The sequence below is a fragment of the Cibotium barometz genome, chromosome 17 (genome assembly GCF_041138505.1).
Source record: "Cibotium barometz isolate CiBa-2024 chromosome 17, ASM4113850v1, whole genome shotgun sequence".
Taxonomy (NCBI): domain Eukaryota; kingdom Viridiplantae; phylum Streptophyta; class Polypodiopsida; order Cyatheales; family Cibotiaceae; genus Cibotium; species Cibotium barometz.
The window spans coordinates 13,304,966-13,327,185 of record NC_141062.1 but is presented as its reverse complement, the minus strand read 5'-3'; the positions used below and the strand labels follow the sequence as shown (position 1 = coordinate 13,327,185).

General features: G+C 45.1%; 1 protein-coding gene across 6 annotated transcripts in view; it reads left to right on the top strand.

Annotated features, from left to right (window-relative positions):
- LOC147629701 (uncharacterized) overlaps positions 1 to 21,049 on the top strand; it is an 83,049-nt gene extending 62,000 nt beyond the window's left edge. For 2 of the 6 annotated variants that reach the window (XM_086811244.1, XM_086811242.1), the window contains 3 exons: positions 509 to 712; positions 19,545 to 19,930; positions 20,274 to 21,049. In XM_086811244.1, coding sequence (XP_086667370.1) covers positions 509 to 712; positions 19,545 to 19,930; positions 20,274 to 20,490 — 807 coding nt within the window. In that variant the 3' untranslated portion in view covers positions 20,491 to 21,049. Of the gene's footprint in view, positions 1 to 508; positions 713 to 19,544; positions 20,024 to 20,206; positions 20,232 to 20,273 lie in introns of those variants that run through there. The other 4 variants (XM_086811243.1, XM_086811246.1, XM_086811245.1 and 1 more) reach the window with 4 other exon arrangements.
- The last annotated feature ends 1,171 nt before the right edge of the window (positions 21,050 to 22,220 follow it).

Here is a 22,220-nt window from a genome sequence, read left to right as displayed (position 1 = left end):
CACTTGCTGACCAACTCAACAGTGTGGGAAAGCATTGAATTGCAAGTTTGGACAGCAGGGTTGACAATATATCCTCCTGGGCGATAACATGAGAACCCTTGTGAATGCCACACAACTATGTTAATGCATCCTCTTAGAAAGTGTAGCATCTCTACCCGCATGTCTGCAGTTGGTGCAGTGAAGTCTTTCAATAGTAGTGCTTCTTGCTTAGGGGAGAAGCATAGACATTTTTTTGTCTATGCGAAGCCACACAAAGCTAGCATGCTTGTCTGGTCGTACCACCGTGGCCATGTTGCATAAATGTGATGCACAAAGCATAGGTAGGGCGCTTGATCCATGCACCTATGCCTCGTTTGCATTCAATGAAACTATGAATACAAAGTTGATAAAAAGAAATATGAACAATTATATTTTGAACACAAGGTTGCATGAAGATTTAACATATGTTTTACTCAGTCGGGAACGGTCTAGTTTGTAATAGTTGACTTGTTTCTCGTGGCATGTGCAGGTAATACGGGTAAAATGGTCTTTACATGCTAGAGAGGAAATATTGTTTGAGTTATCACATCATCTGAAAGGGAATACTACGCACGAAATATTGGCAACCATAAGAAGGGGTACTAGAGAGATGATTGCTGAGCAGGAAGCGGTTCGTGATCGGATTTTCACAGTCCAAGATGCCATGCACAATACAGTGCGGTCTGTTCTACAGGTTGGTGTGAGTATGTGTGCAAGAAAATGAAATGAAATGATATATTTACGTCTCTAAGAGGCCATAATGGCCTATGAGACCAAAACTGAGAGTACATCTGAAGTTGGTGTCTCATCAAAGAGAACAACTAAATGAAACTAAAAAGTACAATAAACTGATTGTCTGACAGTTATAAGAACTGTAAGTAAGACTCCTAGATGATACTGAGTAGAAAATACTGGAAAATGTATATCAAGTAGATCCATGTATGTATATCACATATCTCCTCCATGGGGCTGTCTAGAATGGAGAGGTCGTAGAAGCGAGGTAGGCGCCTCTGATGCCGAGCAATAATGGCTCTGATCTGGCAATGGTGAGGATGCCGTGGTCGGGATCCTGGTGGGCGTCGCCGACCAGCACGACATAAGATGACTACTCTATCAGTGGTGACTCCTTGGGAGCGTGGCCGGTGCCCCGAGCTACTTGCGTGGGATTCTCGTAGGAGATGATGTTGCCGTGTAGCCGCACCCAAAAGCTCCCCTCTATGTGATGGCTGAGTTTCCAGCCTTATTGTAATCAAAGCTCTCTTATAATCAATTAAAGAAATACCGCAAGGGATGCCACTGCATTTTGGGGCCAATTGGTGTTTGTGTATTGTTTGTAGGAGCACTCTAGCTCCCCCTGTTTGTTTTCCTTTTCTAGGTCTTCAAAGGTGTTGAAGTGTTTTGTGTGCAAGTTTGTTTTTGCACCGCCCTTTGGTTTTGTCTGAAGACTGAGGCCGGTTTACATCTAGCCCAAAAATTTGGGGGGTTTTTCCCAAATTGAGTTCTAGAGCCAAAATTGAACTACCAGGCATATTCAATTTTTGGGGTTTCCCTAAAATTGACATTCTGCATAAAAATTGAAGTCCTTGACATGTCTAATTTTTGGGGCTTTCCCAAAAATTAGCCTTTTCTTGCAAAATTGATGCTCCCTGCATCAGTTGGCAGCACCCCCATGGGGTTTGAAGGTGGCAAATCACCCTACTTCATTCCGACAGGACCAAAACTCAGCACTAGAGTCGTTTGGCTTCATCAATTGTCTTCTTGCCATCGCTCCAAGTGACGGTGCCTTGGAAGAGACGCCAGAAAAGGTGACATCATCAGCATCAAGAAGGGATATAATCTCCTAAAATCATTTTCATGTTTTTATGTGTGTTGAGAGGTATGGGTCCTCTACTTGGGATGTCCCCTGAAATTGATTTGTAATAAATGTTTATCATGTGAATGTGTTTTGTACCGCCTTGCCTTATAAAAGGCTTCGTATCTCCAGTTTATCTGAGTTAGGAGCTAGGGGGTGAACTGAAGTGCTGGCCTTGCTACCTCAGTTGCATTATGTGATTGGAAGACTATCATGACACAGGAGGTGTGCATGATGAGTCGGCTGTGACACAGCATGTGATGAGATTAGAAGGTAGTAACTTTGTTTTGCGTTCGGGTCTCACCACCTTTGCCGCGAAGCCCGCGAAGCCCACGAAGCGGGATTTGTTGGGATATTCGGAGCTTCGTGCATGTGTCCGTGTGTACAGCCTCTAAAAGGGCTAAATGTGTTATTGTGTGTGTGTGCGTGTGAACCTTATCTTATGAGGAGATAAGTGTGCCATGTGGCAATACATATGTGTGTGTGTGTGTGTGTGATTGTGTTGAGTCATAAGATAAGGTTTTATACCTACAAAAAGGCATTGTACTCATCAATCAATCACATCAATCAAGTATTCATTGAGTCGTGCCAAACAGATTTGAGGATTTCTAGGATGGTCCTCTTTTGGGGTGGAGAGATGAGGATCAGCTATCTATCATGTATGGTCTCTCAAGATTTGATAAGAATCATCTGCATGTAATTATTGGTAAGCTCAAGATGCTAACTATCAATACTTCTAAGCTTACGGAAAGGTGGATCAAAGATTGGGGGTGGACAAATGGACTTCCCCTTGGTCGGGAGTCAACTGCCAAGTTTTATCAGATGTTAATGCAAGAGAAGAGAGATTTTAAACATTTCAATACGATATGGAAAGTAGCTTGGCCGGACAAATGCTGGGAATCCGGATGCAAAAGAATTTGGGGTCGAAACTGCCCACACATGCTCGGATTTTTTTGTGGAGAATCATGGTTGGGGCTCTTTCGTCAGGCTGTAAGCTAATGATTAGAAATATGGCCTCAGGGATATGCCCAAGATGCAAAACAGCCATCGAGGATTTCAAGCATGCCTTTTGGGATTGCCTGGCATTAAGATCCTTTTGGACACAGCTCTCTAAATGGGGGGGGGAACATTTTTGGGCTGCAATGTACATGGTCCCATTGGGTTTTGGGTAAAAAGATTGGTCCAGCAGAGGAGAGTAATAGCCTTTTTGGATCTACAAGATTTACATACATGTGGGAGATATGGTCTACGAGGAACACTCTGGTCTTTGTTAATGATGGCATGCAAAGTGTAGATCCTAAGAAAGTTATTTGTTTAGTGAAAGCTAACATTGCTAGTCTGGTGAGTATAAACAGACCGGAGTCAGATGCAAGGAAACTACTCACTAAGAGGATTTTGGATTGAGCAGTTTCTGTGGGTAGTTCTTCTCTTGATTGTTTGAGAAGACTATCCCACAGTTTATATGTACTCTTTTCTTATTATTAATAAAAATACATCTTCACTATTAAAAAAAAAAGGAAGCCTCCGCTTCCAAGAAAGCCTATGCTCTGATACCAATGTAACTTGTGGTGCTGGGGGGACTAGGGCCTTTGACACACTTGTTGATACTATCAATGCATATTAAAATACTTAAACATGGCCACATCCTTAACACATATGCCATTTAATCCACAAAACTGTAAAAGAGAAATGTGCAAAGCTGACACCGCATAGAGGCCAGAATGGGCTGACCTCCGCCCCCTTTGGAGTATTTTATTACCCAAGGAGAATAATATCATGTACAAGCTTTGAGGGCCTTACTCTCCCCATGGGAGATGCTGGATTATCCATATACAAATGCCATAACACAACCCAACACGAGGCAACCATAAGATTCAGTCGGCACATAGCTGTAGAAATGCCGAGCCAACAATATAATCTATATACTTCCGTGTGGGTACTGATTCTTCCCCAAAAACCTTCCCCAAAAACCACGGGTCTTCATGCAATAGAGCTGGAGCAGTAAGTACAAGGGTTGGTACAATAGGTGCAGTGGCTGATACAACAGGTACAACAAGTACAAGGGTTAGAAATCATGACAAAATAATTAAATACCCTTGCCTTCAGTATTTCTTTGTGATGGAAGTCTCCAAAACAGTCCCCAACAGCCGGTATTCTTCATGGGCAGCCTTCAAGAGAGAGAGAAAGAGAGTAGCCATCATTAGGGAAGCCTGTAATGGGGTAGAAGCTAGTGTGCAGCAAGAGAGCCTCCCCAATTTATAGATTTGGGGCTCCCATGAGTGAAAATGGAAAGAGAAGGCTATGATGACAAGTGGAGAGCCACACAAAAGCTGAAGTGACAAGTGTGAGGCCACTTGTAGGCTATGATGACAAGTGGAGAGCCACACAAAAGCTGAAGTGACAAGGGTGAGGCCACTTGTCTCACTCTGGTCCACTTTTTTGCCACATGTCCCAATCTAAGAGATGGGTCCTTCCATAAACTTTATCTCTAAAAATATCCCAACTGGTAGACATTCTGTCATAGGCACTTTGCCAACTCTTGGTATCTGCTCAATTCCAAATGTAATAACGCGAACATAATTTCCATCGGAGTCGGGCCAAAATAGCAACTCTCCTAAATTTTAGGAGTGTGGTCCTTTGTATTCCAGCATAATCCCCCATTCCCAAAGCTTGTACTTTCTAAATATTTAGGCGTCCTTGAGCCCACCAGCCCCCTTTTATACTGGGAAATGTCTAGGCAGGTGACACACCCCCCCCCTCTCTTTCTTTGGTTGTGGCCGCCTTGCTGCGTACCATGTTCGCGCCCCTCCCCTCTAGTGCGTTGCATGGCAGGCCTTGTTCGCTGTGCTGCTGTGCACCCCCCCCCCCCCCCCGCCTCCCTTTTCCCCACCACCCTTGCTCAGGCCTCCCTTTTCCCCTATTCCCAAAGCTTGTACTTTCTAAATATTTAGACGTCTTGGAGCCCACCAGTCCCCTTTTATACTGGGAAATGTCTAGGCAGGTTTCCTTCACGCTACTCTCCAATTGTTGATGCTTGAAGGCCTTATTCACAATGAAGGTGACTAGAACCTTGAGATATAACCAAAACTTAAGGAAAAACTCCACAATAAGGCCATCCCAACCAGGGGATTTATCCTTCCCCATTACTTTCAAAGCATTCAAGCATTCATCTTCCTGGATGTTCCTCTCAATCCATTTGGCTTGGTCCAACTCCATTGCCTGAGGGATAATGTCTAGAAGCCAATTTTCAGCAAAGAATCTTTCCGTGGACTCATCCTCCTTCAGGCTTAGAGTATCCCCAAGGAATGCGGTCCAGGTCACAGCCAATTCCTTGGGGTCTGAGATCATTTTACCATTGCTATCTCTAGCCTTGGAGATGTATTCTCTATCCCTCTTCTCTTTGAGAGCTTTGAAGAAGAATTTCGAATGGGTTTGAGCTTGACCAAAGTATAGCTTTCTTGACAATAATCTCCCTTTTTGAGCTTTCCTGTTTTCTATCTCCTCCCACATACTTTTACATTTGATAAAATCTCTCAACTCTGCTTGTGACAGGGGTGTGGACTGTCTAATCAAAATCAAAGCATCCCATTCCTCCTACAGTGCTTCTTGTTCTTTTCTTCTCTTTGCTGCCATGTCCTTTCCCACTTTTCTGATTAAGCATTTGCATCTCTCCCACAAATTTAACCCATGCGTGGGCATCATGATAAGCCCTTACTTCCAACCTTGCAATTGCAGCTCTAGGTCCATCCACAAAGGCATCTTCCCTTATGAGAGAATTATTTACAATGAGTTTCCTCTTATGAAAAGGCAATCTATCCTCAGCCTAGCAATTATTGCTCTCCCAAACCCACCTCAGGGGAAAGTGATCAGAAGAAGTGGTTGCATGGTCAACCCATGCCTTCAAGGTGTGAGGGATCCATTCTGCATCCTTGTTGAAATAAACTTTGTCAATCCTGGAAGAGCTAGAAATATACTGCAAGCTGAAATATGTATGTCCCGATGTAGAACTCCAATCCCCAAGGTCCCAAGCATCCACCAGCCTCTTTTGCATAATAAGCTCTTCCCATTTGATTTTCTCCGAACCCATAACTACATTGTTAGACCCTAACCGATTCGTTTGTCTAACCACCATGTTAAAGTCCCCAGCCATGATCCATGCTTTCTGATTGTCAAGACCACAAATCCATTCCCACATCTCCTTTCTTTCTTTAGATGAGTGTGCTCCGTACACATTAATTAGCCAGAATTGCTCATCTCCCTTGGACACTTCAATAACCAAGATTCTGCCCGAGGGATGGTTAGCTATCATTGTGGGGTTCCATGAATTATGTACAATTGTCATCACCCCACTGTAACCATACTCCAACCCCCTGTAAAAAATCTTCATTCTCTTGAATCTCTGCTTCCTCTTAGCTTTCTTACCATAGAGTTTATGCTCCTGCAACATACAAGCATCCAGCCCCCATTCATTTATGTGATCCCAAAATGCATCCCGCTTATGTCTAGCATTCAATCCTTTAACATTCCAAGAGCATCCTGAAAGTCCCATAAACTTTATTGTGGTTCTGAGTCCAATACTCTCTCCTTTTCCTCCTCAGAATCTCACAGGACCTCCGTGCTATGCAGAACCTTTCTTGACATCTGAACATCAAGATTTGAGGGCAAGTCCTGCATATTAGACTCCTCCTGACCAAGGATTTCAAATGCATTCCTCACATATATGGATCAGTTATTGAGGCACAGCTCAGTGCCTTGGCAAAGAGGGAGGGCTTCCACGCACCAGGCCAGGCCAGCCTCCGTCGAAACTTCTCTACGTCACATCATATCTTCACTCTCAGGAGCCTCATCGGGCAGGCTAAGGCGGATGGCAGACGCGTTTATTGTTGCTTTGTGGATTTCCACGAAGCCTTTGACACAATGCCATGTGACTGCTTTCTCCAGAGGTTGCAGTTACTGGGGGTTCATCGGATATGATCTGGGGGATCATTTCATTATATGAGCAGGTAGTGGGGAGAGTTAGATGACCAGGGGGCTTTTCAGAGGAGATTACTAGCACCATTGGAGTGAAACAGGGATGCCCCCTATCTCCCCTACTCTTTGGTATCGATATTGATGAGATCTCAGCCTTTATTGACCAGGCAGGCGGGAGAGGTGCATCTCTGGCAGGCACTCTCATTGCTATACTCCTCTATGCTGATGACATAGTGCTTATCTAAGATTCTCAGGCCGAACTACAGCGTCATATGGATGCACTGTAGGATTTTTGTACAGAGCGGGGGCTATCAAGTAACCTTGGGAAAACCAAGGTGATGGCCTTTCACACTTCCTGCAAAGTGATGAAGGATACAGTGATCACATACAGAGACAGTAGAGTGGAGGCGACTAGTTCTTATGTCTCCCTTGGGGTTACCTTCACCAGGACGGGGGGACGTTTCTGCATGTGCCAGGTCCCCCAGGATAGATTGACCAGAGGATAGACCGCACTAGCCCTCTTGGAGTGCCACTGCCATTAGTCTCACTTCGAGGAAGCATTGGTCAACTCCGAGTTTCATCCCATTCCCATTCCCTAGAGATTGAGGCCAGCAGAGCAGTGAGCATACCCAGGGACGATAGGATTATCCAGACCGGAGATTTGGGCTTGTTCTTGTTGGAGCTAGGAGGACACAGAGAGAGCCTCCTCAAAGCATAGTCACTTTTATTTTTATTTTTATAAAGTCCCGCATGTTTATAGAATTTGAAAAACCTATTTGAATCTTCTAAATACGTATCCCTCCATAATATCTGAATCCCCTCAGTCTCATCTTTGGATATATCCTCGCCAGGGAGTGAATCCCTCACTATGCAGACCTTCCATCTATCTGAAACCAGAGGATTCATTGCACCATAACGAACTTGCTTTTCTTCTCTCGTCGAACCTGTTGAAATATCTTCGTTCAAACCTAAATAGTAAGAATAGACCTCACGAGCTAGTTCAGTCCAGCTCAGGATCACCATCTTCTTGGAGCCGCAGCATGTTGTACCTACTCCACCAGCAAATCCGGCACTTGATCAGACATGGTCAGTATCCAGGAGCACAAGGGTCACTCTACTGTGAGCCACAGTGCTTCGAGCTGCGAGACGACCTCGGCCCCTGGACCACGACCACCACTAGTCCATCAGGCCCAGATCGATGGGATCCTTATACGTCGCCGACGCACGCTGGAGGCCGCTTCTTCTCAGCCTCTTCACTATTTCAGATCTTGCAGCCACCCTCATCTGCCCGATGATGGATCTCCTCCATGGACCCCTCCCCTCCATAGATTCGGGATAGCGTGCATTATGATCATTCTTGTATACTCTCTAGCATTCTCCCCTGTTTGTTACCTACTAGCACTTAGCTTTAGTTACTAGGTTTCCAGTTTCAGTTTCAATTTTGTTTCAGTTTTCCATGATGATGATTCATGATATTCCATGGATACTTGTAATCATCTTTTGTCTCATAGGCCCATCGGGCTTTTTGTAAGTTGTAAATATAACTTTCTTTCTTTCTGCTCCGTGAAAACAATCGTACCACATGTCCTGAATCTGCACCATAAAGCAGTCCATGAAATCTCCAGGATTGCTCTATCACCGAACCAAATCAGTCCATGGAAAACAGCTCTATAACAGTCCCGTACACAGCCATAAACAACCCAAATCTACTCCACAATAGCCCAATGGAATACTACCAGTTTTGAGGACAAGAGGGAAAACACAGAAGCTGTTGGAGGAGAGAGAAGAGCTCTGTAACCAGCCTGTGCAGACCACCAAAGAGAGCTGCCCACTGGAAGAACAGATGAATCAGTTGCTGTGTGGCCTGTTTTATGCAAGGGAAAACAAGAGGATGGCTCGCTGTTGTACTGCCAGTATTGAGAGCAGCCTGTAAGGAGAAAACAGCACTGCTGTTGTATGGCCAGAATTGGAGCAACCAATTCTGAGAGAGAGAGAACCACAGCTGTACGGCCAGTTCCGTGCGAGTGAAAGCAAGATAACAGCTCCCTCTGTATAGCCTGTACTTGGGCGACTAGGGGAGAGAAAGCAAGTGCTGCTGCCGGCCTGTTCAAAGGTGAGAGAAGAAGAGAGAAAACTTGTTGCAGTCGGCCTGTATCTCCTGTGCGCCTGTCAACAAAAGAGCAGCCCTTTCTTCTTTTCAATGATTCAGCCCCAACCCCCTTTTAGCTGAGTCAGCTTGCCTGGTAGAGGATGGTGCAACCAAGGCTCTGGTCTCCTTTGTGGGAGGTGGGTCTGTTGTCTGTGGGCTGTCCTCCTGTGGTCCAAAGAAATGGGTGATGGTCGGCTGGAGGGGTTGTGGGCGGTGTCAGGGTCAGGACTCTCTGAGTGACTCTGTATCGACGGAGCTCAATGAGGAAGAGCCAGAGGCAGCTCTCATGTGAGAGTCTACGATCCTATCCAGAGGCCCAAATCCCTCTCTGAAAAGGCAATGAAATCGCCTCTGGATCTCGTAGTATACTGTGCAATGGCAAACGTAGTGCTTCTGAGCTGACATTGACGATGATATTCATGAGGTGAAGCTGCTTGTAAAGTCCTTCCCAAAATCTACCCTGAACAAAGTTGAAAACACGCTTAGTACTAAACCAAATCATGAGGCAGCATGCTAGCTCACCTCCCAACCACGACCGGCATCCATGGATCTCCTTTGAGCGAAGGCTAGGACTCTTGCACAATCCCATAGGTCCATGTCTAACTCTAGCATCCCCTACCACCGATGCTTGTCCGAAGGCCTTCGACATGCCAACCTACATACTCGCCATGTGCATAGCATGAGCATGTCTGCTCTCTCGGTCCAAGCCTGACCTTCAGTGGTGCATCCACAAAACTATGTCTCATAATAATCGAGACCCTTGCTTATATAGTGATAACTACGTCATAAATAGCTAGCCATTAAGCTTGCTTCATCAATCGAGGAACCCCTAATCTCCTAATCTGTTGGATTAGATCCCTAATCCATAGATGAATGTCCAGGTACATAACATACTTTCCCTCTTCAAGCATTTATTCTTAAATGAAATTAGGAAAATGCTTACTCAAACTAGACGTTGACTCCCAAGTTGACTCCTCCGCCCTATCTTTCCACTTAAGCTTATTTATATTCAGGAATCAACTTGTTCCTAAGTTGCCCTTCCTTGAAATCTATCACCCTGTCGGGATCATGTGGAACATAGGACAAGTCGGCAAGTTTCTGAGGGGTAACAAGGTTATCCTCAGCTTCCAACATCTCTTTCAGTCAACTGACATGAAAGACTGGATGAACTCGAAGGCAACTCTAGTCTATAAGCAACCTTATCAAACTTTGTCAAGATCCTGTAAGGTGCACAGTACTTAGAGGATAACTTCCCAACCTTCCCTGTACGTAATGTCTTAGAACTCTTGGGCATTCTCAAACAAACTAGCATTCCCTCAGTAAACTCCCTCAGTGAATGCTGTCTATTAGCATAGAAGCATACACGATCTGGTGCACTATTGATAGTCTCTCGAGCACCGACTAGCGTTTCTTGCATATGTGCTAAGAAATCTCTAGCTGGATCAATCTGAATACCCTTAAGTCCAACTATTACTAGAGATCTTAATTGGTACCCGTACATCAGCATAAACGGACCATAACCAGTGGCCAGATGCTTAGCACTATTATAGGCAATCTCAACCCTCGGGATGTACTTCCAATCTGATGGTCTCTTGGAGACGTATGCACGAAGCATATCCTCCAAAACCTGATTAACCCTCTTTGTTTGCCCATTAGACTCGGGATGATTAGAGGAACTTATACTCAGCTTAATCTCCGATTTATGGAAAACTAGCTACCAAAAGTGTCGAGAAAACTTTGAGTCACTATCACTAACTATGTCAAAAAACAATCCATATAACCTAAAAGCTGTGCTCAACAAACCATTGCGCCAATTCGGTTGCCTTCATTGTCACTTTTGAAGGTAAAAATCGTGCCATCTTCGTCAATATGTCTACCAGCACCTAGATAGCTTCAGGCCCTGTGCTGGTCCGTGGCAAACCTACAATGAACACCACTTATTCACTTGACATTGGCGACACTTCCACATAGTCTTGAATACATGTCTTCATCTTAGGCCAATAAAATGTCTGTTTTACTAAACCATAGGTTTGTTATACCCCTTTAAACATGAACCGTTGTAGGAGCGTCATTACATTGATACAAGATCCTTTTCCTGATCTCAGCATTATTCGGTACACAAACCACCTCATTCTGGAAGAGCAACCCATCCGAGCAAGGAAGTGACCACCCGCCACACGTGTAGATTGCATGACTCTTGAGTCTCGGTCTAAATCTGTGGAGCTCCATTCCTAGGCCTTCTGCCGATATCGGCCAAAATGACTATCGGGTTCACATAACCCTCCCAGAGTCATAAAGGTCATCCCTAATCTTGGTGAAGCTCAAAGAGTTCACCTTTCCAATTCTACTCAAGGCATCTGCCACTCGGTTCAAGCTACCCCATGTACCTAACCAGCTCATGGTTGGTCAGCACAACAAACTTGGTTTCATAAAGATAACGTTGCTAAGTTTTTAGAGCATGTATAACTGCATAGTGGCGCATACAGCTCTTTCTCCCTTACTCTCTCTTCGCTGCCCTATTTAGTCCCCAAGGTAGGTTCTTCTCTCTCCCAGAGCATCAAGACCCTCCAGCACAGAGGGACAGATTCATGAGATTCTCCACCGACATGACACACTCCCACCACAGAGGCCCAACATTCACTCCACCATCAGATCGGTTATGGCCGAGGCGGGTATCGTCATTAACTGATCACAACACATCTCACTCTACACAGGATCATCTATTGATCACATGTATTGTCAGATGTTTTCATTTTACTTTTTCTTTCAGTTTTCCATGGTCCAGTATATTCATGGTACCATTGTATTACTTTTGGTCTCATAGGCCCTTGGGGTCTTTTGTAAAGGTTAGTATAACTTTCTTTCTTTCTCTCTTATTATGATTGTACGTCTATAGCATGCTAGACAGTGACTGCATAGTGAGTTGCATATGACTAGGATTAGCTTTCATTTTAGTTTTTCTTTCCATGATACTCAAGATATGGACTTGTTGTTTATAGATTTGTATGATAGGCCAATCAGGCCTTCCATAGACGTTAATATATCTTTTCTTTCTTTCCTCTCTCTCTCTCTCTCTCTCTCTCTCTCTCTCTCTCTCTAGTTACACCTGCACTACTGTATGGTGCCCCCATCTGGGGTCCTAGCTTATACCACAGGAGGAGACAAAGGAGAGAGCCGGCCGAGACAGATACAGAGGAGGTATATGATGGGTGGAAGCCAATGGAGAGGCCCCTAGTGGCGATGATCTCACACATGATTAGGAGCAAACCATCAGTGCCACATGAGATTGTGCGGGCAAAGATGGGCGTTGCATCAATAGTCACAGAGGCTCTATTCCATACAGTGACATACTGGCATAGGCTATGGGAGCTTCCACTTGATAGGTACCCCCGGCTAGCCTTGGAGTCCTCGAGACAGTTGACACTTGAGGGAGATATAGAGTGCTGGTATGCACAGGTAGGCACTTGGTTTGGTATGCACGGTATGCAGATGGAGGCACTCCCCTCCTTCCAGTACAGCATAGAGGCCCTGTCATTTGCTCTCAGCCGCACAGAGCAGAACAGGGTTATCAGGAAGACGGTCGTCATTGCTGCCTCTTTGATTTTCCATTCCACCTTGTACTTACCAGTGTAACAAGAAGACGTGGATGTCGATATTGCAATGTTCATTTTTACTTGCTAGATATTGGCAGTGGCAAGCAAATGGTAACCTTCACGCTGGTCGATGGCTTCTTACTTGTAGTGGTGCCTTGTTGCTGGCGATGGGTTATTATGGGGGTGAGGGCTGCATGATCCTTGGAATCAAAGTTCGTGGCCGAGGCTCTATCGTGGGAGTGTTGCTGGTGTTATCATTACGGGATGATCAATATCTTTGATCTCAATGCATGTGATGATGTTTTGTGGGAGGTCAAGGAATGTGTTTGAGTTGGGTCGGTTCCTGTTTGAGTTGGGTCGGTTCCTGTTGGTGAAGTGCTGTGGCTTTTCTGACGGTTTGGTTGGTGAAGAGGTTGGATACAGAGATCACCTCCTATGCCTGACAGAGGATGGGTTCATCATCTGTCCACGCTACATGGACATACACCTATCCTTTGGGGTGAGATGTGCGATCGGCCAGATGCGCACCTCGTCCCACCAGCTAAGAGTGGAGACTGCCAGATATGGGCCTAGGGCGGCCGCACCAGAGGACAGGATATGCCAGCTCTGTCACACAGAGCCCAAGACAGAGGACCATTACATATGCCGATGCCGCGTGTACTATGAGATTCGGGGGAGGTTCCACTGCCTCTTCCGAGCTGGGTTCGGACCACTTTCCAGGATCATGGACTTCCGGGATCAGAGATGCCTGTGACTTTTTCTTCTAGAGCTCTGTAGACACAGGGAGTCCTTAGTCAGATCCAGATCAACTGTACTCGCTCGAGGACCAACAAAGAGAGCTCTCACTGACTTCTTCCATACCAGCACTCCGAGGGCCGATCCACCCATCATACCCAGACCATAGGCTAGTGTAGGAGCTCGGCCGAGAGGTCCCTCGCCCACGGCCACGCCACCACAGGAAGATCCGGGCCATCATCATAGGACCTTCTCGCGCCAGCTTAGTTTTATCACCTTGAAAACCATGTCACAGCGGCCCATGAGGGATGTATTAGGGTGATATGAGAGCTCTCTGCTCATGTACCTAGATCAGATTTTAAAGTTCTAGATTTTTGTTATCTTTCTTTATTACTATTTTGTACCCAGGATTATGTACCTCATGGATATGATGTAACCTTTTGGTCTCAGAGGTCATTTTGGCCTTTTGAAGACATTAATACAACTCTCTCCCTCTCTCTCCTTGACCTTGTTTACTCCAACCACATCTACCGCCAACTCTAGGATGTGGAACCTATTGTCCCCCTACCCACCCTCACGTCACAACTCACCACCATACTCCACACATCCGCCACCACTTCTTTCATTTGCACGCGGCGGTCTACCGCCAAGCCACCTTGCGGTTCCATGCCCCAAAATTGATAGTATGATGACGAATGCCAAGCCACACGCTCCCGTCTTAAGCATGAAGTACAGATTGGGCAAATCACAAAGCGCCAAGCGCAACAGATTTCTCAATGGCTCATCCAACGCAAGAAACGGGAGTTCTACACTCGGAAAGAGGATGAGTTATACCGACTTTTCTTAGGGCCGAACTCCAAAGAGGCTTGGATGAAACTCCGAGAACATCGCCCCCCAACACCTATCACCTGCTCGGACACATGGCACTCCTATGCAAGCTCCCTTTATCATATCCCCCGGGCCCCATCAGCCACCCCTACCCCCACCACCAGATCCCCACCCCACCACCTCCACATCTCTCTCTCTCTCCACCTCCATATCCTCTACACCCACTTTGTATCCACGATGATGAGGATGGTGATTCTCCATGATGAGGATGATGATGATGATCCATACATATCTACATTTACCTAGGGATTAGTGTTGGTTTTCTTTGTTGCGTCATTGTACAACCTTTCTTTTGCAAGACGTTAATATATCTTCTTCTTCTTCTTCTCTCTCTCTCTCTCTCTCTCTCTCTCTCTCTCTCTCTCTCTCTCTCTCTCGCACGCACCATGGAGATCTTCTGTCCTCCTTAGCTCAGCTTAGGTCTGGGTAACCCTTAAGGCTTACATCCTCCTCCATCACCCATCTATCTATCTTGGAAGAAACCCGTGCCCTTGCCAACCTTGCCCTAGAAGCAGAGCGGTAGAGACGCAAGGCATGGCACAACCAACATTTTCGTTGCCCGATTTGGTGCTCCTTTAACAGGCTCAGTACCTTAAAGGAGCCAAGAAGATGGTGCTTGCATGGGCAGGACCTTACCAAGTTAAAGAGATCATGTCACATGGCGATGTGCAATCAGCACCTTCTTTCTAGTGAACGGATCTAGACTCAAGCTTTATCTCCAAGCTAGGCCTGAAAACCATATTTCAGCAGACCCAGGTTGATGCAAAAAAGTAAACCAAAAAGAAGCCACTATTCAACATAGCCCCCTTCGAGTTGGGCTCGAAGCCATCTCCCATGGCTTCTTCAGGGTGAGCACCCCATGTGTCTCTTGCTTTGGAGCCTCTCATTCCTCCTCCATCTCCCGTCTATCTGTCTTGGAAGAAACTCGTGCACTTGCCAACTTGGCCTTGGAAGCAGAGAAGCAGAGACGCAAGGCATGGCACAACCGTCATTCACGTTGCCCTCGATTTTCTCAAGGTGACTTGGTGCTCCTTTAACATGTAGAAAATATGAAAGCAAGAGCAAAACTAGAAATGAAACAAGAACAAATGAAAGACAAAGAGTTACCTTGAGATGAGTGTAGACAAGACACAAGATTGATACTTTCATTGATGTTCGGTGGTCAAAGTGGTAGACAAGAAAGGTGAAGTAATCAAAAAGCCCATTCCTCATCATGTGAGGAATGAATAGCAAGATCTGCTGATGTAGATGCTGCAGCAACATGGGCTGAGGTAGATGCAGGGGCTGATGTAGAGGTTTTAGAGTAGCAGTCCTTCTCCCGGTGAATATCACGGCCACAAATGGTGCATGGATGAGCCTTGAAGCAGTCCTTCTCCATATGATTAGTTTTTCCACAATGGGTGCAAGGCTTTCTTACCTTAGAACCTCCTTTCTTTGCTAAAAATGCAGTGTCAGTTACCTTTTGTTGTTTTGTTCTTTCCTCTTCTTGGAGAGCATTGATGATACCTTCAAGAGTAGGATTATTGTGATACTTGAAGGTAGTGACAAGAGTAGCATAGGTGTCAGGTAAGCTTTTGAGAAGCACAGCAATAGCAATATCTTCGGAGATGGGGGACTTCACTGATGCAAGCTGAACCATAAGACTGCGAAAATAATTGACATGAGAGGCTATAGTAGCTCCCTCCTGCATATATAGATCAAAGAATGAGATCATAAGTGCAATCTTAGAATTTTTAGAGCGGGGTCCAAAAAGGGTATCCAAAGTGATCCATGCTCGAGAAGCAGACTGTATGTCGGAGATGTGATGAATGTAATCATCTCCAAGACCGAGCAAGATGATAGCATAGGCTTTGTCATTCTTGGCAGTGGGAGCATAAGTGATAACTTGCTCAATGTCGGAATCTTCGGGAGCAGCATGGTGAACAACGTCCCAAAGACTTTCTTTCATAAGATGGCACTTGATTTTGATTTGCCAAGTATGAAAGTTGGACCCATTGAATTTGTCGATAGACATGAGAGAATGAGTAGAAGAGGCCATGTGGGAAGGTCTTACCTCTTGCTAAAATGCAAGGGCAGTGTCTATTCCCTTACAAAATTGCAGAAATGAATGAAAGAAGAGATCCAAACTGTTTTTAGAAGCCGGCTCTCTCACCACTTGTCAAGGCCATAGCATTTGACAGCCCATCGAAGCATGAGGAACTAGCAGTTTGCAGATATGAGGATAAGAAAAGGACTGACCAGCAAACTGAAGGAGACAATGCACAGTACCTTGTAGATTCTTCAAGAGGAAGCGATGACAGAACTGAACTGCCTTTAGATGATGCGCACCCTTGAGTCGATGAAGAAGGCAGCCAAAGGAGAGCTGCAACAGTACAGCGGGCAGCACAGCAGCTCCAAGAAAACGAGAGGAGTACGCAGCAGATATGGAGTGATGCGTAGCCTGTAGATGAAGAAACACCGCCTCCAGCAGATAGACGTAGGCTGCTGCAGAGGTGTAATACAGCTCCTGTGAATAAGCAGTACAAGTGCTGCTCATCCAGAGAGGGAGGCCGACAGTAGCTGTAGGAATGGAGTGATGCGCAACCTGTAGAGGATGAAGCGCCAGCAGCAGCAGAAGGTATTAAGTGATGCGCAGCCTGTAGATGAAGAAACACCAGCAGCAGCAACTGGAAAACAAGCCGACGCAGGGCGGACAGCAAAAAAAAAACTGGCGCAGAAAATCCAGGCCGGCGCAGTCTGTGCAGAATGTGAATAGGCTGGTCCTACAAGCTGAGCGCAGCTAGGGAGATGGTGGCCTGAAGCTATGGCGGGCAACACAGGGCAGGAGCAGCCTGCTCTGATACCATGTAGAAAATATGAAAGCAAGAGCAAAACTAGAAATGAAACAAGAACAAATGAAAGACAAAGAGTTACCTTGAGATGAGTGTAGACAAGACACAAGATTGATACTTTCATTGATGTGACACCCACAATATATAGGTGAGAAGTACAAGATAGAGTAGACTCACTTATGGGATAAATGTAGAGGTGCCACATGGCACTAGACTCAAGACACAAAGACTGAACTGAAACTAGACTAGAGAAATAGTACACCTAGTGTGCACTTATTTCCAACATAATAGGCTCGGTTCCTTGAAGGAGCCGAAAAGCTGGTGCTTGCATGGGCAGGATCTTACCAAGTTCAAGAGATCCTGCCACACGGCGGTGTGCAATTGTGTACCTTGTCCAATCAGCACCTTCCTCTAGTGAAGAGATCTAGACTCAAGCTTTATCTCCAAGCCAGGATTGAAAACCATATTTCGGCAAGCCTAGGTTGATGCAAAAATAAAAAGCTGAAAAAAAGCCTCCCGCTTGAAAGCCATCTCAGCAAGCCAAGGCACACCTCTTTGCAACCCCCCCCCCCCCCCCTCTCCGGTGGCCTCTCTTTGACATCTTCCAGGAAGATTTACTATGGCACAGGCAGCCAGGGATAGACTCACACGAGGGTATGCAGCTCTGGCCATGCTAGAGAGATAATGTCACCAAGCACACTTCCAGGAACCCCGCACGAAGGGGTGGTTGTTTGACACACTAGTCACCCCTGCTTTGATGTATGCTGTAGCAGTATGGGCACTTGGGCTCGCCACCTCCACCATCTTCAATGGACATCCCTCACTCCGCCAGATCATGGAGTCCACAGACCAGCGCAGATTTGGCCAGTTCTTGCTAGAGACACGGCGCCACAGAGATACTGCTACGGACTCATGCCAAGAAAGCAAGACTCCTTGGGAAATGAGTCGAGTTCTTGGGTACAAATTGGATGAAGGATGCATGTATTATAATAATTGGCTATGCATTCCCGATGATGAGGGAATAAAGGGAAGGATTCTGAGAGAAGCCCATGATAGCCAGATAGCTGGACATCCAGGGTTTATAAAAACCTGTATGTCTGTGAAGAAAAGCTTCTTCTGGCCAGGACTCAAAAAGGATGTACTTGATCATGTGCGAAATGCTTAATGTGTCAGAGAATCATGGCAGAGAGAGTCAAGATGCCAGGAAAACTGCAGCCTCTAGACATTCCACAGATGAAGTGGGAATGTATCATTATGGACTTTGTCACTGGATTACCTTCAGTGCAATGAGGTTACAACTCCATTTTTGTGGTAGTTGACAGACTAACCAAAGTTGCAAGGTGGGTGGCAGCTCCAGCTCACTGATTTCTTCCAGAGATCTATCCCAGTGTCTGCCCTGACACAGAAGGGAGTTACACTTCAGCGCGTTGCGGACCATCGAGCCAAACGGAGACCGAGAGCACCAGGCTACCAGACTCCCAGACTACATCAGAGGGAGATCACAGAGATACGGGCTTGACATCAGCACCATATCCAGCGGCTCGCTCACTTACACTCGCACCCGGAGATCATGCTCCGAGGGATTTTGCCTTGCCATCGCCTATGTATCACATATTACACCCACATTATGGTACTAGTTGGAGCTAGACAAATCTGCATTGCATTCTTGTATACCCTACGCATATAGGTTGCATACTGAGTCTCTAGCAGTAGTGCTTCATCCATCACACTCCCCCACTAGCTCAGTACTTTCATAGTTTATTTCATGTTCATTTTGTCCTTTTTTTCTGGACATCCAAAGGACATTGACAGTTGTACATTGATTTGTCGCATAGGTCAAGTTCGGCCTCTAGTAGACGTTAATACAGCTTTCTTTCTTTCTCTCTATCTCTCTCTCTCTTTCTCTTTTGTTTTGTTTTGTTTTCCATTCCATGATGAGATATGCCATGTACATTATTGTATCACTTTGATCTCATAGGCCCATTGGGTCTTTTTTAGACGCTTAATATATCTTTCTTTCTTGCTCTGGTCTTGTCACTTACAGCACAAAAAGCACCATCTATCATATTGGCTGCCCTTGTTGCACCCATCAGTGTTTTCCAGGTTCCTTTCAACAACCATGGGAAAAAAAAAACTGGACAGCCATAGTGTTCTGGACACACTCTCTATCTTCAACACATGCACACTTTTTCTTTTGTTTCTTTTCTTCCGATGACCGGAAGAACACAGTTGTATTATTTTTTGTCTCATAGGCCGACTTTGGCCTCTCGTAGACGTTAATATATCTTTCTTTCTTTCTTTCTTTCTCTCTCTCTCTCGTGCCACACATCCACACTTTCCCTCTCTCTTCCAACACCTTGTGCCCTTTTCTGTTGCACACACACCCCTTTTCCCTCTCTTTAAGAAGTGCAGTGTAGACAAAAATTGCTCCTCTGAATGTTTGGCTTGTATACCTGTATTGCACAAATAGTGAAGAACTGATACTTGGATTCTGAACTGTGTTGCAGGATAAAAGTGTACGGATCACACATAATTTAACTGTGTTTGGAGGCTGCGGACTCATATTATCTATCATAACAGGACTCTTTGGTATCAACGTGGATGGAATTCCAGGAAGCTCTAATGCTCCTTATACCTTCTGTATCTTCTCTGCTTGTCTTCTCTTCCTTGGGATGATCTTAGTTGGGGTTGGTTTTCTATACCTAGGGTTAAAGAAGCCAATTTCTGAGAGCCAACTGGCAGTCAGAAAGCTGGAATTGCAACAATTGGTACAGTCTTTCCAGCATGCGGCTGAGACCCATGCAAAGGTTCGAAACACAGGCTCATTTTCCTCAGCTGAAGATCAGCAAAGCCAGAACCCAAGCCTGGATAACTATGATTATGTGCTTATCATGTGAGTAATGAAGAAGTCTCTTAAATTTTGTTTTATTGTAGTGTGATAACCACTCGGAAATGCATGCAATAAAATTATAGATACTTCATTAAATGGGATCCAGCAATGCAAGAATCAGAGCTTTTACCCTTTTATCCCTAGGGAAAGCATTGATATTAGATGTGTTTGTTTGTTGTTTTTCTTCAATTCTTAAGTTTCAACCACCACTTTCTTTTTTTGATATGAAAAAAGGAGTCTTGTGGGATCACTATTTCAACTACCTTCTTCTTTTTTCAGATGTATGTGACGGAATAATAAGAATAGGGTGCTTCATTGTGTCTGATTTTGATTATTGTGATTGAAGCAACGTAGTGCTGTGCACATGCCCTTTTCAAGTTCTTGTGGTGAGCAGTGTATGTGAAATAGTGAAGTGTTGCTTACAACAACCCTTGGAACAATATACAGAAGCTTTCCAGTCGACAACACAGGAGAGACAGGCAGTTTTCAGGGAGCAAGGGAGGAGCCTTTGTTGCAGCGTGGACTCTATTCAGAGTCTTCAGGAGAAGACCCCAGATAGCTGATGGGTGGGCACAGATGGAGGTCTCTCGGACAGCGCTGGCTCTTATAGAGGAGCAGAGAGATGGGTACCATGACAGCCCCAGGGCTTCCTTCTGGACCCTGGCAGGAGATAGTGACAGGGGACTTGTTTGCCACAAGCGACTGCTCCTCACTACCACAGGGATGGAGTTTGACACTTGCATGGCCCCGATGGTGAGGTGCCCTCTGATTTCTCCGCAGGTCCGAGCCATCTCCTCAGTGTTCTATTCCCAGCTGCTCTCGGCAGACCCCCCTTGTTGGAGAACAAGCCTTATCCAAGACAAAAGCATTAAGGCATGTGCACACTCTTGTAAAAGAGAGAGGATAAAATCCATAAAGTAACCATGAGACAAAAGTCAAAGGGGCATCTACCTCTACAGGAATCAAGGAGCTGATTTAGGGAGGCCTAGAATCTAGGTGGAGAGAATCATGGGCACTTGTCACACCTAATCTAGCTCATTAAGCACAAGTTGAGTTGTGTTAGCAACATGTAGGGAGCCTATTTAAAGGCACTCTTGCAATGGAAATAAGCAAGCATTTTAATCATTTTGCCTCATTGTTTTTTTGAGTCATGTTATCTCTCTCTCCCCTTACTCACCAAATGCTATAGCCATGTTCTTGTTCAACCCTCTCTTTGCCCGCCTTTGTTTGCACTTTTTTGCCTACTCAGTTGTAGTCGCCCAAAGTTTTCTTTTCTGTTGTTGTGCTCTGCCACATAGTCTAGCACTGCGGGCTGTATGCTCAGCTGTTGCCTGTACCAGCTGCTCGTGGCGCTAACCAACAGCACCACCTTCGTTGCTCGGCTATCACCTACCTACTAACGACTCCCTCACACATTAGTGCCATTGTCGCCCTTTGCGTCACCCTGAACACTCCATCGTCACCAGCCAACTCAACTATAGCTGCAGTATCAATGCTAGCTACGCAACAAAATCAATCAAGAAAGTTTAAGAAAAAATTAATTTGGAGCTTCTTTCATTTTTTTGCAAACCCAATTTAATCAAAGTAATTAAACCTAATTAAATTATCATTTTTCGAAATTAAGTATGCAAATCTAGTATCAAAGTGTTGCTATAGCATATTCTAAAGCATCATTGATTAAAATCCCCTTGTTTGGAAATCCTAATTTTTTGGATACTATATCTAAGGGATTAGATACTGACATTGGATTTTTTTTCTTTGTTAAGACCTTCACATATTCGTTGCATATTTTGGCTACCCACATATTCATTGATAAATTCAAAGGGGAAAATTTTGACACGTGCTGAAGTTTAGTTTTATGAGGGAGGGTCTTTGGTCTTTCATCATTGAAGGGGAAGAGAAGATATTCAAGATTGAAGATGTAGCTCAGAAAGAAAGGAAGCGTAGAGATCAAAGCATCTTTGCCCTCATAGCCCTTGGCCTCTTTGATAATTTTATACATCATGTTGTTGACTCGCAACCTCCAAAGAAGCCTATGAGAAGTTGGACAAGCTTTTTGGAACTCAGGCAAGGAACTCTATAGCATCTATGCAAATGTGATTCTATGGTCATACAATGCTACCAAATGAGAGCTTCGATGCTCATGTGAACAAGACGAAGTCCTCAATGGACAAGCTATTAGGGTCTAAAATTTAATTTTGAAGCTGATGTAGCTCTAGCAACACTAATAAAGCCCATGCCTAAAGAGATTTATGGCAACCTCATCACCACATTGAAGAACTTGGCAAATCTC